The 13,523-nt window shown below is 39.2% G+C and overlaps 1 protein-coding gene across 1 annotated transcript in view; it reads left to right on the top strand.

The window, feature by feature from the left end:
- cdhr1.L (cadherin related family member 1 L homeolog) overlaps nucleotides 1-13,243 on the top strand; it is a 99,034-nt gene extending 85,791 nt beyond the window's left edge. The window contains 3 exon segments of the mRNA NM_001172196.1: nucleotides 7,965-8,193; nucleotides 9,093-9,347; nucleotides 11,961-13,243. Of these exon segments, the coding sequence (NP_001165667.1) occupies nucleotides 7,965-8,193; nucleotides 9,093-9,347; nucleotides 11,961-12,515 (1,039 nt within the window). The 3' untranslated portion in view covers nucleotides 12,516-13,243.
- The last annotated feature ends 280 nt before the right edge of the window (nucleotides 13,244-13,523 follow it).

The raw sequence follows: 13,523 nt of genomic DNA on the forward strand, positions 1-13,523 counted from the left end.
CCTTCTTGTAACCACTGAACCATTTCAGTAAGGCACTGCAGCTTCTGACTCTCATTGTCAGTTTTTACTCTATTTAACCATTGCTGCACCTGAAAGTTTGCTTTAGTGTTAATTTCCTTGGGCTGTGAACTACCCACTTTAGCTGCACAATTTTCACCAATTCTGTATGAATCACATTTATTGCCATCTCCAAGCAATGCACAGTCTATGCCCCATGTTTGTTTAACACCAACAGCATTTTTAAGGTTAGGCACACAATTCATATTATTTTGTGGTAAACATTTTCCAGCAGCATAACTTTGATTTCCCAAACTTTCCTTTTGTTTAGGACACACATTCAGCAAACACTTTGCTTTCACAGAACCTTTTCTGCTTTTCTTGCCCATTTCTGCACTGTGAACACTGCATATACAAGCTGAATCAATTAGCCACTTTAATTAAGCTGCACCTGTGAGCAGACTTTCAGCAGCAGCTTCTGAACCACAGAGCAATGATTCAAACACACTTTTGCCAGGAGTTTCAACACTTGTTTTAGCCCAAGTTCACTTTACACAGTCCACAGCAACTGCAACACACAATATGGGTACTTTAAACTCACGGTACACGGTTTCCCAACTTCACTGTTTTTGGTGAACCTTTAACCTCGCCTTTAAGATGGTGTCTGTCACTTTAAATTTTCAAAGTTTGCTGTACTAACAAACTTCTGCCCTTTGCATGCCTCCACCATATGTAAGCTGCGGGATCCACGACAGACACTTCTCTTCTCTTTAAGGCAGTTTATTTACACACAGGGGTGACCATTTCAGGATACAAAACAAATAATAAAAATAAATCCTGCCCACTGGGCGCTACCTTTACACATGAAGAGTTCCCTTACTAAACTGGGCCCCTTGTGGACTACCAGTAAGCAAACACATAAGTAGGGGTCACCCCTGTACTCACAAATCTTCTGGGGGAATTGCTCAGCCTCCTGGCTTTCCTCAGACAGACAGACAGACCCTCTGTCACTTGTTCTCCTCTCTCTGCACCTTGTAGTAGCAAATGGCACCCCCAGCCCCTCTGGGAGTTCCTTACACAGGCAGGTGTCCTTCCTGCTCTGTGTCCTGCTCTGAGAGACCTTCCTAACAGCCTCACTAGAACTAAATACCTTTCCACAGGACAGCCTTCCTGTGGAAGGTGAGCTCTAATCCATGAGCTGGACTTCTGGATCGGAGAACCTGGCTTGCCTGTTCTTTCCAGAATACTCCAGCTTCCAGAATCTGGCTGCCAAAACCTTTAATGAGAGAACCTATTCTCTCTTTATGAACACCCTTCTTGGTGCCTACCTCTCCCACTAAGGAGAACTTAAAGGTAAAACACACATTTTCCCACATTGTTTTGGTCACTCTACCACAATACCCACATCTACTGTATACTAACTATAGCCTTTGAAATTGTCTGTCCAAGAAATCATCCAAGCCCCTCTTAAAAGCATTTTTACAAAACCTGTACCTGGCAGGTGTTGCCAACATGGTTCCTATGGCACTGTTTAAATGATACAGCTGGCTCTCGCACACCCAAAATATATTATGCGATATCTGGTGCTCTATGTTAGAGGTTCGGCCACCTCACAACAATGTTCAGGCAAAAAATTATCCAAGGCACACAGGCTGCTGCAAGCAAGGAACCCCTTGCATGTTTATTGCGGAAGTGAGCAACGTTTCGGGGTCACGCCCCTTTGTCAAGCCTACGGTAATTAGTGAGATCAAGCATATATAGCCATACACTCGCAATGATTAGTGCAATTATAAAGTCATACATTTACAATGATTGATAAAAATACACAAAAAAGTGATGAAAAAATGGTTCCAAAAAATCAATGTCCTTTAGTGAAGCGATAGCAATCTAACCAAAGTCCACAAATTTACCTAATATATAAGATAGGCAAAAATTAGCACACAAAATTCAAAAAGTGTAAAAAAGTATAAAAAAAAAATATTGTGCGGTTAGCAAATCTTACCCTACAAGATGATGGGAAAGGGCTTCCCTGTCATATATTGAGGAATATTATCTGTAAAAGAAGAAATAACAAGTTTACTTATATGAAACAAGTCAAGTTGTACTCCTCATTTAAACCCTTAGGCTGCCTGGATTGTAAGAGTCAAATCCAATAACATTCTCTTTGGTGCAACAGCTTTTAAATATCATGCCCATGTCTAGTAACCACCCGCTCTAGTATCTGCCAGCACAGTTGCACAGTTGCGCAGTTTTGCCACCTGATGGCCGTGGGCAAAAAAGTGTCTTGCGAAAAGCATTTCTTTCCTCTCTTTTTTTTCTTTTTTCTCCTTTATCTCATCTTCGCTTTTACCTTCAGCAGGTCTTGGTAAACTGATTGCAGGTTTGTCATTTCTTATTATCGATTTATGTTCATTCAGACAGATTTTGATAGGTCTCGTGGTTTGGCCTACATAGGTCATCCCACATTGGCATTTTATACAATATATTACATTAGAGGTGTCACATGTAAATAAATATGTTTAGTACCCAGTGAAGGGTGCATTACCACATCTCCTGGGAAAGTGCCATTAGATTTAACTGAATGATGAACATCCGCTTTACATTTTGGTTTAGGTTTGATTAAGTCACCTATATTTCTTCCCCTTCTATATGAAAAGAGGGGTGGTAACTGAAATAAATGTCCAAATTTACATAGGATGAAAGGTTACTTTACATGTGACACCTCTAATGTAATATATTGCATAAAATGCCCATGTGGGATGGCCTATGTAGGCCAAACCACGAGACCTATCAAAATCCGTCTGAATGAACATAAATCGATAATAAGAAATTATAAACCTGCAACCAGTTTACCAAGACCTGCTTAAGGAAAGAGGGAAGGTGAGATAAAGGAGAAAAAAGAGAAGAAAGTAATGCTTTTAGCAAGACACTTTTTTGCCCACGGCCATCGGGTGGCGCAACTGTGCTGGCAGATACTAGAGCGGGTGGTTACTAGACATGGGCATGATATTAAAATGCTGTTGCACCAAAGAGAATGCTATTGGATTTGGCTCTTACAGTCCAGGCAGCCTAAGGGTTTAAATGAGGAGTACAACTTGGCTTGTTATTTCTTCTTTTACAGATAATATTCCTCAATATATGACAGGGACAGGTATTGAACGCCCTTTCCCATCATCTTGTAGGGTAAGATTTGCTTACTGCAGAATATTTCTATTTTTATACTTTTTTATACTTTTTTACACTTTTTGTATTTTGTATGTTAATTTTTGCCTATCTTATATATTAGGTAAATTTATGGACTTTGGTTAGTTTGGTATCGCTTCACTAAAGGACTTTGATTTTTTGGAACCATTTTTTCATCACATTTTTTTTTTGGTTCAAGTGAGGTTTATTGAAATCAAGATACATGACAGTGAATATATCAGCATTATTAAACAATTCGCCAATGCGCAGATTGGCATTCACACATATTCAAAAGGTTCAAAGCAGTAATGTATCAGAATAAATACAACTATTCAAGTAAATCCATTGTTTACATGATAAACGACAAGTTTTTTGAATCCTGTATAAGTATGTTATTTCTGTCTATGCATAAATTCAATCTACCCAGCAGCTGATTTTACTTTGTTCAGTAAGGCGTAGTTAACCTTTGCGTACACGTGACCCTATTCGTAACACACGGCATCAATTTATGACCAGGAGCCAGGATTACCCACCCTAGCAGTCCCCATCTCAGTATTTACAGGGGAGAGCAGCCATTGAGCACTCATTCGTTTTCCAAAATCCACAACTGCCATACTTTCATTTTAGTTAGAGGAGCCTTTCCGCCTCGCTATTAGATCCTCTCAAAGTCCTGGACCGCCTTTAGCCAAACTTGGTATGTGGGGGGATCAGACGCTTTCCAGTTCTGCGTAATAATCTTGCGGGCCAGGAAGAGTAATTTATGAAGCATCAGTTAAGCTGGGCAGGTAAGCGGGGTTGGGATATCCATACCTAGTAAGAACCATTGGGGGTCCAATGGTATCTCAAACCCCAACAACTTAGTAATACGAGCCTGTATGTTCACCCAATAGGGTTGTATTTTGGGGCATGACCATAAGGTATGAAGTATTTTTCCCTCCTCCACACCTCAAGCAGATGGATGGCATTTCTGGATTTAGCTTATGCCACAATGATCGTGAGTAGTACGCCCTAAGCATTAGGTAAAGCTGCAAAATTCTATATTTGTAGATGGGGGAGATCAGTAGGGGTGTTTGGAGTACCTGATGCCACTGCTCATCTGAGAAAGGCCTCAGATCAGACTCCCAACCCTCTCTAGATTTCAGTGGGACTTTTAGTAAATTAGTGTTTTGTAAAGCTTTGTAGGACAGGTGAAAATCACAGGCCTTAAGCGCCTTCCTCACTGAACCTCTCACCTTATGATATATCAGCCATTGCGCAGGGGGGATAGCAAATATTTCTATAAGATTAGCAAACAAAACCATTCCTTGTTCATCCCAAACTTGTCCAAAGAATAGACCCCTGCATCCAGCCAGGCCTAAGGTGGGTTTACCCTATCCAGAGGGGCTAGCCTAGCATTGTACCATAGTGGTGTCAGGGGTCTAATCCCACCGGGTTAGAAAGGTGATGAACCATATTAAGAACACTACTTTGCAAAGTTAGTATAGGGTTATTAGGAGGCTTACGTTTCTTAGGATCTTTAGCCGCTAGGACATAGAATGGTGGTAATTCATTATGGGTTATTGATTGCCACAGTTGGTATACAGCCTCTGTCAGACCTGCCTGCTTCAGTGACCATAGCTGTGACAGCTGTGCAGCTATGTAGTACAAATGCATATCTGGCACCGCCATTCCCCCCCTCATCTTTCGGTCAACATAGTGTTGCTAAGGATAAACGACTCCTAGAGTGACCCCATATTAATTGCCTGAATAGAGAGGCTAAGTTGGAGAAGAACCAGTTTGGTATTTTAAACGGGGGTATGCCATAGTAAATAAAGACATTTTGGTGCAATAATCATTCAATGGTTTGTATACGGCCCGTAGGACCTAGCGTTAGCTGTTTCCATATTTGAAATTTAGTTTGAACCCATTGTAGAAGTGGGGCTATGTTAAGTTCATAATATGTGGTGACCGGCAGAGCCACTTTAACCCCCAGATAGGTAAACTGGCAGGCTGTTAGTTACAGGATGCCTGACCTCAGGCCCGGATTTGTGGAAAGGCCACCTAGGCCCGGGCCTAGGGCGGCAGGATTTTAGGGGGACGGCATACTGCCGAACCACACCCACATTGGTTCAAAAACACTGGGGATGTGCTGGAGCTACAATAATTTTTTTAATTTTTCCGTGCACCAATCCCCATTACTCCAGTCCAGATGATGAAAGGGGAGGGGACAGGGGGCAACGAACGGCAGTGGGCCTAGGGGCACCCACTTTGCAAATCCGGCCCTGCCTGACCTACTACCGTTGTAGGCTGCTGTGTCAATGGGGAAGAGAGTAGATTTATTTGGGTTAGTTTTTAGACTCGAAATACCTCCAAAAATACTGGTTAAGTCTAGAAGTGCGGTCTCCTAGGTACACCAAAAGTGTCATTTGCATACATCTGTATTTTTTCTTCCCTGTCCTGCACTTGAAGCCCTTTTATCCGTGGATTCTGGTGAACCGCTAAACCCAGTGGATCTATTGCCAAGGCAAAGAGCAATGGGGAAAGCGGGCCCCCCTGTCTCGTACCTCTGGCCAATGTAAAGCTCTCAGTCAAAGAGAAGTTGACTCTCAGAGAGGTGGTAGGTGAGGCATAAAGCAACTGGACTAGTGAAATAAAATGAGGATCGATCCCAAAGGTCTTCAAAACCCTCCAAAGGTATGCCCATTCGACCGCATCGAAAGCCTTTGTTTCATCTAGCGCAGCTATGGCCCTTTGTCCTGAGTTTGAGTGCTCTATGGTCAAATTTAGCATAAGCCTCCTGATATTGTGGGCTGTGGTCTTCCCAGGAATGAAACCGGTTTGGTCTTCCGTAACTAGTTGCGTAACCACCTGTGCCAACCTCCTGGCTAAAACTTTTGCCAATATTTTGACATCCGTCGTTGACAAGGATATGGGTCTATATGCTTCTGGGTAGGTTGGGTCCTTCCCTGGTTTTGGTAATAATATTATAGTAGCTTCATACATGGAAGCAGGGAGATGCTAGTGTTGGAGGGCGTAATTGTAAGTTTTAAGCAGATGAGGGCTTAAGGAGCTCTATGGGTATCCCGTCTGCCCCTGGGGCTTTACCTACATGGAATGTGCTAATTGCATCTGTTATTTCATCGGCTGTGATGGGTTTATCCAGAAATTCCCTAGCCTCTACCGATAAAGTTGGGAAGTCTAATGAACCTAAAAAGGTTTCCACTGTGTGTCCCTTTGGGTCCAACCTGGATTTATACAAGTCTTCATAAAACGTAACCATAGTTTGTTGAATGATCCTGGGGTCGGTGGTGACCCAGGTAGCCCCTGTTCTGATTTTGCTAATTATGGGGGGAGTACCCTGTTAAGTAAGCATAGCCAACATTCTACCAGCCTTTTCACCTTGTTCCAGGATCCTAGCTTTAGTAAAGAAGTATTTTATATTGTGACCTTTCCCATGTGCATTTGGCATACTCTTCTTGTACTTTTTTTAGTTGGGAGAAATGTTGGGGTACAGTCACCATTTTTTCTGCCCTTAGCACCTCCTGCTCCACTTTTTTCATCACTTTTTATGTGTATTTTTACTATCCTATGGCACTTTTTGCCATGGCAATTACACCCATGTCAACTGTGTAACTAGCAACTGTCATTTTGAATGGTTCTGAGTAGTAATGCACAATGGTGAATGTTGTGATGGCAATTGTTGCTATAGCAACCATCATAAAAACAGCTGACTACCACTATTATTGTAATAACGCAATGTTTTCCACTATATAGTAGTTTTACATGATAATAGTCACTGTAAAAGACAGCCATTACCATAACTGTTGTCTCCATGGTAACCATCACCATGGTAATTGTCCTTATAACAAGTATCACCATAGCAGCTTTTTCTATAGCAACCATTGCCACTTAGAGGATAGCAACTATCTCCATAGTAACCATCTAAAAAGCAACCAATAACCATTGTAATGTTCAACCTAGCAGCAAACTTCAGGCAACCATGAGAATGTAACAATGATCTTCATGTCATTAGTTTCCATTGTAATGGTCACTACAGCATCTATCATGATGGCTGTTGTTGTCACTTGTGTGACACTGTGATTACTAACAACTAAAATCACATTGATTTAAAGTGTAGTTGAAGCCATAGCACTTTTACAATGGAAACCGTCAGCCAGCCATTTGAATTAAATTTTTAGATTTCGCAGAACAATCACTTAACAAGAAAAGCAAATTAAATTGTTTCCTTTGTTTTGGTAGATATACACTTTTTGGTCAAAGGTCCAGTAAGGGTTAAAGCTAGCCCTTTCTGCTCAATGCACCACACCTAGTCACAGTATCCTGCACATCTACAACATAGTATTATTCACTGCTCACCGCACATGAGAAATTTAAGTAATTTCAGATGCTCAATGAGAAAATGAACATCATAGTACTTTTTTTTTAATTAAAGCTGCATCTGAGCAGACAACATCTGGATTCTTTATAGATCCCTTGTCTAATTCTAAACTCTGCATCTAATCTATAAAACCCCAGATCATATTCTCCGTAATATTTTCAATACATATATAATCTTTGAGATAAAGGTTGTACCATGTTTCACCTTCTGAATCAATGGAACACATTCTAGAGACATAAAGGTCTTTCTGATATCATTATGATGATCACAAACAATGGGATGAATCTTTTTGGTTGTGTATGTCAGTAAAGGAGTCACTAAAACAACCAACAGAGTCAGTTTTTGCCCAACGCTTGGTTTTGAATTGAAATGTTCTAAAGTGCTAATGTTAACTGTGTTTTTGCAGTTTCCTCATCCATCCTTCAACTGGAATCATCTACACACAACCTTGGGCTTCTTTAGATGCAGAAGTCACCTCCAAGTACAACTTTTATGTAAAAGCTGAAGATACCGAAGGGAAGTACAGCTTAGCTGAGGTATTTGTGACGGTCCTGGATATCAATGATCACAGCCCAGAGTTCAGTGAGAATATTCAAGAAAAGACCTTGATAATTGGCACCCCAGTTAAAATAGAGGTACAGCACAACAGTAAATATATGTATATATTTATGTATAATTATAAGAAAAAGTAAGCACCCCTTATGTAAAGTTTTTTCTTTTTAACATACTGTATGTAAACCCATCAATATTTTATCTTTATTCAAATATTATAAAAGGGAAATTTTAATTGAAAGGTGACACAGTTGTACAAATAAAAAAGGTGGCTTTGCAATAATTTATTCAACAAAAAATTAGCTATGCCTTTTCCTTCTGTGTCAAAAGTAAGTAAGTACCTGTTAATGCAGAAACAACCTCAAGTAGGCATTTCTTAAAACGGTCTACCAGTCTCTCATCAACTTGATGAAAGTTTTTTCTCATTCCTCCATACAGAATATGTTCAGCTATGCAATGTTCAAGGGGTTTCTTCAGCCTATTTTAATTCCCCCGGCAGCATCTTGATGAGATTTTATGACATTATGCTTTTCTTGTGGGTACTGTGTGGCTCATTATGTGGTGTACATTAGTTTTCACAGTAAAATTGCAATAAAACATTTTAATAGAAGGGATGTAATTCCCCATCAAATTGATGTGCTTGCCTTTATTCTATTGCATTTGTGATTTTGCACAGTGTATCTGGTGAGAGCTTATAGCATCCTACGAAACTGCAGCAGAATTACAAATCAGTCTGTCCTTTTAAGTTTGTTTTAAACAGACAATGGACCACAATTGACTAGAAGAACTCCACAGCACTATTCATATCTATTTTATTTTTTGGCATTTTCTAATGTTAATGTGTCTGTTATCATTTGATAAACTAATGTCTTCTTTAGTAGTATTCATGACTAATCCTACACAGCCCTTAAAAGTAAGGCTTTAGACTTAAGATTTATTTATGACACATAAAGAAAGTGTTTTCTTTGAACATGTTTCCTAGGCAACAGACCATGATGCAGAAGAACCAAACAATATTGTTGATTATTCCATCATGCAAGCGGATCCATCCAATGTTTTTGATATTGACCAAAGTACTGGAGAGATTAAGCTAAAGTCTTACATAAGGTCCCTAGATATTATTCAGAATATAACACGAAATAAAGACTGCAAATGGTCAGTAGTGGTTCAAGCAAAAGACAGAGGCTCACCTTCATTCAGCACAACTGCAGTAGTCAAGATTGATGTGACAGAGGAGGTAAAACTATAATGGTCTGCCTATCTTTTACATTATGTTCCTTCCTTCTTACATTGAAAGTGATATGGACATGTTCCAGATGTTAGGACTGCTTATATTAAAACCTTTATTATATTATTCATACTTTCTAAAACAAATCTTTGTCCTCCATGCTCAATCTTTCCTGTCTGTGTCAGACACCATGATGTATTCACCTCCTGGAACACTGCGGAGCACTAATCAAATATATCTAGGAGTCCGGTATCTTTAATAACAACCTGGCTTTATTTAGGCACATAATCAGGTTACATTCCAATTGTGGGTGTGCAAATCTAACGCATTTCGTGCCCCCAAACTTGGCACTTCATCTCAGTGCTCCGCAGCGATCCAGGAGGTTGTAGTCGGCAAGAAGTGAAAGGCATATCACAAGAGCTGTGATCGGGTTGGAGACAGCATACACTGGATGAGCTCCACCATTGCCGTATCGTTGTGGTCTGTTTGTCCATGATGTATTCTTCTAGTGTATTAAGCCCAGGGGTGTATTAACCTCCACTCCTGCCCTAGACAGTTCCTTGTCCATCCTCAGTTTTGCCCTTGACCTACCACAGCTCTGCCTCAGTCTGATCAAGCTCCACCACCTTTCATCAGCGCTCAGCCTTCCTTTTAGCTATGGGCCCCCAGTGGTCACCCCTGTCTTGCTCTATGGTCCCACAGTGATTATCCTGGTTGTCTTTAGGATAATCCACCACTGATACTGCCTTTTTGTAAATTAACATACCAATTTTCAAGTTTAAATAATCTTTCCAAGTCATGTAGGATTACTTTACTAAATTGCTGGTTGAAAAATATTAAATAAGTAGTTTAATAAATGAGAGCAGGAGTAACTACAGAGGAAGCAGACCCTGAAGAGGTCTTAGTAAGGTGCTAAATAATGTGCAATATCAACATATCTTGTAAAAATAGGTCACCATACCAATGTTTTAGGGCCCTTAATTTAATTTGCTATGGGGCCTAGTGACATCTACTTATCCACTGAATTATAGAATCCTTCTCGGTGCAGTATTTCTGCTGAATCTGAGCACTGTACTTTTTAACTTAAAGTAGAACTATCCTGAAAATAACAATTTAATATAAGCTTCATCATACTGAAATAAGAAACTTTCTAAATACAATCAATTAAACATTCTGTACCATATAATCAAGTTTATCTTCACTATCCCTCACTCCAATATATTATATGGGGGGCTTGTTTAAAAGAACAGTTTACTTGAGACTAAATGGGAAGGTACCTGCTTATGCAATCTATGTGCATTTTGCATGTGCTAGAAAGCAATATCTGGTGTGTCAAGTTTGATTAATTATTTGACATTTTTGGTACACTTTTGTGAAACTGGTCCTTTAAAAGGATGGAATACCACCTTATCCAACATGAGTTCAGTGAAAAGTATGTTCAGTACTATGTTGAACATACTCTTTGGCTATTGTTTTAATCAAAAAGTTTTTTGTTATCTCTTGAGTGAAATGGGGAAAAACACGTAGAATGAAGCTACATGATTTTCAGTTCTTGCAAGCATTGCACAGAAAGAGGTAGATAATTTGATTATCAGTGCACAGATAATGGACTCTGCTAACAGAACAATTGCAAGAAACTGGTATACTGGTAACCTAATTATCTACATTGCAAGGACCAAACACGGAGGATCTTCGGTTTGCTTGTTTTCATGATTAAAAAAAAAAAAAAATATATATATATATATAGCAAACCCAAAATAAAACCGCACTCCAGGACTTGAAATAGTGAAAAAAATAGAACATTTTATTTCAACGTTTCGGCACTTTCGGGCTATGCTATATTATAACCAGCACCCAGGCAGTTGCCTATATCGAGAGTGCACCACCATAGACTGTATGTGTGTGTGTATATATATATATATATATATAACACAAGCCCTGTTCATTTAACTTATGTAGAACAACAAGTGTATACTACCCTATAAAAAGTGATAATTTTATTCATGTAAAGGATGAATTAAAACTTTTTAATGGCATAGATACAATTTGCCCTTGGGTCCCTCTATCCATATTTGTTTTCCTTTAATCACACAACTTTTTTTGCCACATGCCCAAGTTCCGTTGTTTTATGCTTGAAATTTCCAGATCAGATCAAGGGTAAAATCCTATGTACTGAGTCTCAAGAAGCGCCCCTGGATGATATTTGGGATTTGCATGAGTACCGTCCTCTCAAGCATATCTATAACTATAGTGATATCCACCATCATTTATTGGAAAAGTGTGAAAAAGTCCAAAATTCAACCCAAAGGCAGAGTCAAAAAAATCATAAGAAGACCAACCACTCAGTAAATGTAATGCACGTCTGCTAGCATGTCAAATGACCTAGTGTAAAATTACTATTATTTGATTTACTTTCATACTACATGTATAACATTTGTGATGTGTTTTCTTGTTTGTAAAAGAGTACTAGAAAATTTAAAATATACACTTTATAATAAATGTTAAGAATGCAATCTACTTATTAGGCATTTTGCTTCTGTATGCTCACATTATGAGCAAATAGAATAGCAAACATGGAGGCCAGCTAAATCCATGTCATGTTTTATTTGTACTCTTTTACAGACACTTCTTCACAAAGGGCCAATGGCTGCCTTTTTGATGCAAAGCAAAGATAATCCAATGAAAGCCCTAGGAGTTCTAGCTGGTGTTATGGCTATTATGGTGGTCATTACAATCTTCATTTCTACTGCCATGTTCTGGCGCAATAAAAAGTCGAATAGAGTTATGCCTCTGCGGAGAATAATTAAAAGACGAAAAAATGACCACCCTCCAAGAACAGCCAGGACAGAGTGGTTGAAGTTCAAAAAATCCAACAATTCTGCAGATAAATTCACCATCCAGGAAATGGAATCAGGCCCTAAGAATGAAAATAGAAACAACAATTACCAAGGTATTCCTGTTCCTCCAAGGGCACCTTGCCCACCTCCACCACCTCGCCTAATGCCAAAGGTCAGTAAAACAGAACGGAGCCTGCCTACAGTTTCTGGGTCCTTGACTCCCAAGATCATAGATCAGCAGATGAACGAGAGAGTCCCCAGTGCTAGTGCTGCTCTTGTCTCTGAACTGAAACAAATGTTGGAAAAGAAGAATGCAGGAAGCTCAATGTCCTTCTATTAGTATTTCTAAGGATAGAATAGTTCTCAAATGAAATATACTTTATAATCATCAAGCAATACTAATGCCACATGTGAATAAGCTATGCTTTGGTTTTAGAACTGACAGCAGAAGCCACATACTGTAGCTGCTATAATTCTAAAAATTAACCTTGTAGGCCTTGGTTTTGTTCATTATTAGCATTTTTAAAAAGGGGCCCACAAACAAAGAAACAAAGAATCAAAGAACAAAATAGTTCACTGCTTTCTTGTAATCATCTGTATTGTTTGTAACTGTATTTGAAGTTCATTTATGAACTAACCACTAAGGCTACTTGGATTGTGTAGTAACAGTATTAGTATTCGTTATAATATTGATAATCAACAGCAATGCCAGGGGAAGACAAGGGTGTATTTAAATATCCTTTTAAATGGTTTTAAAGGCAGAAGAGCAATATTTGTGAACTTATAGTAGAACTTATAGTAGTAGTTTTCAACATTAAAAAAAGCCCATGCATCAGTGGAAGAAACATTAAAAATATTATAGTTTGCACCAGTGTGCAGTATATGTAATAAAACATCTTACTGAAAAGAGGCCACCTTTGCATTCTAAAATTTGGTCACATACAGGGGTGTAACTACAGAGGAAGCAGCCCTGTGGCTTCAGGGGGGCCCACGAGATATAGGGGCCCCATGAGGCCCTAATTAATGAGACATTTCAACATATATTGGTAAAACAGGACAACCTCTAGATATGTTGGGGGCCCTAAAATTAATTTACTGTGGGGCCAGTATCACTGGTCACATACACCTTACAATAACTACACATATACTTGAAAACATTGTTTTTGCTTCAAGAGTATCCAAAACATCAAACATGGATTCATTAGAAATTTCAATATAAATGGCATTCAAACTGTGCCAACATGTTCATTCCAGTCCAGTAGCACAAGATATGGCTCCTCACATGGCAGCTGAGAAAAAATGCTCTCAGTACTCTTAACCAATCTTTATATTTAGCCATTTTTAAGTA

Source organism: Xenopus laevis, chromosome 7L (assembly GCF_017654675.1).
Source record: "Xenopus laevis strain J_2021 chromosome 7L, Xenopus_laevis_v10.1, whole genome shotgun sequence".
Classification (NCBI taxonomy): Eukaryota; Metazoa; Chordata; class Amphibia; order Anura; family Pipidae; genus Xenopus; species Xenopus laevis.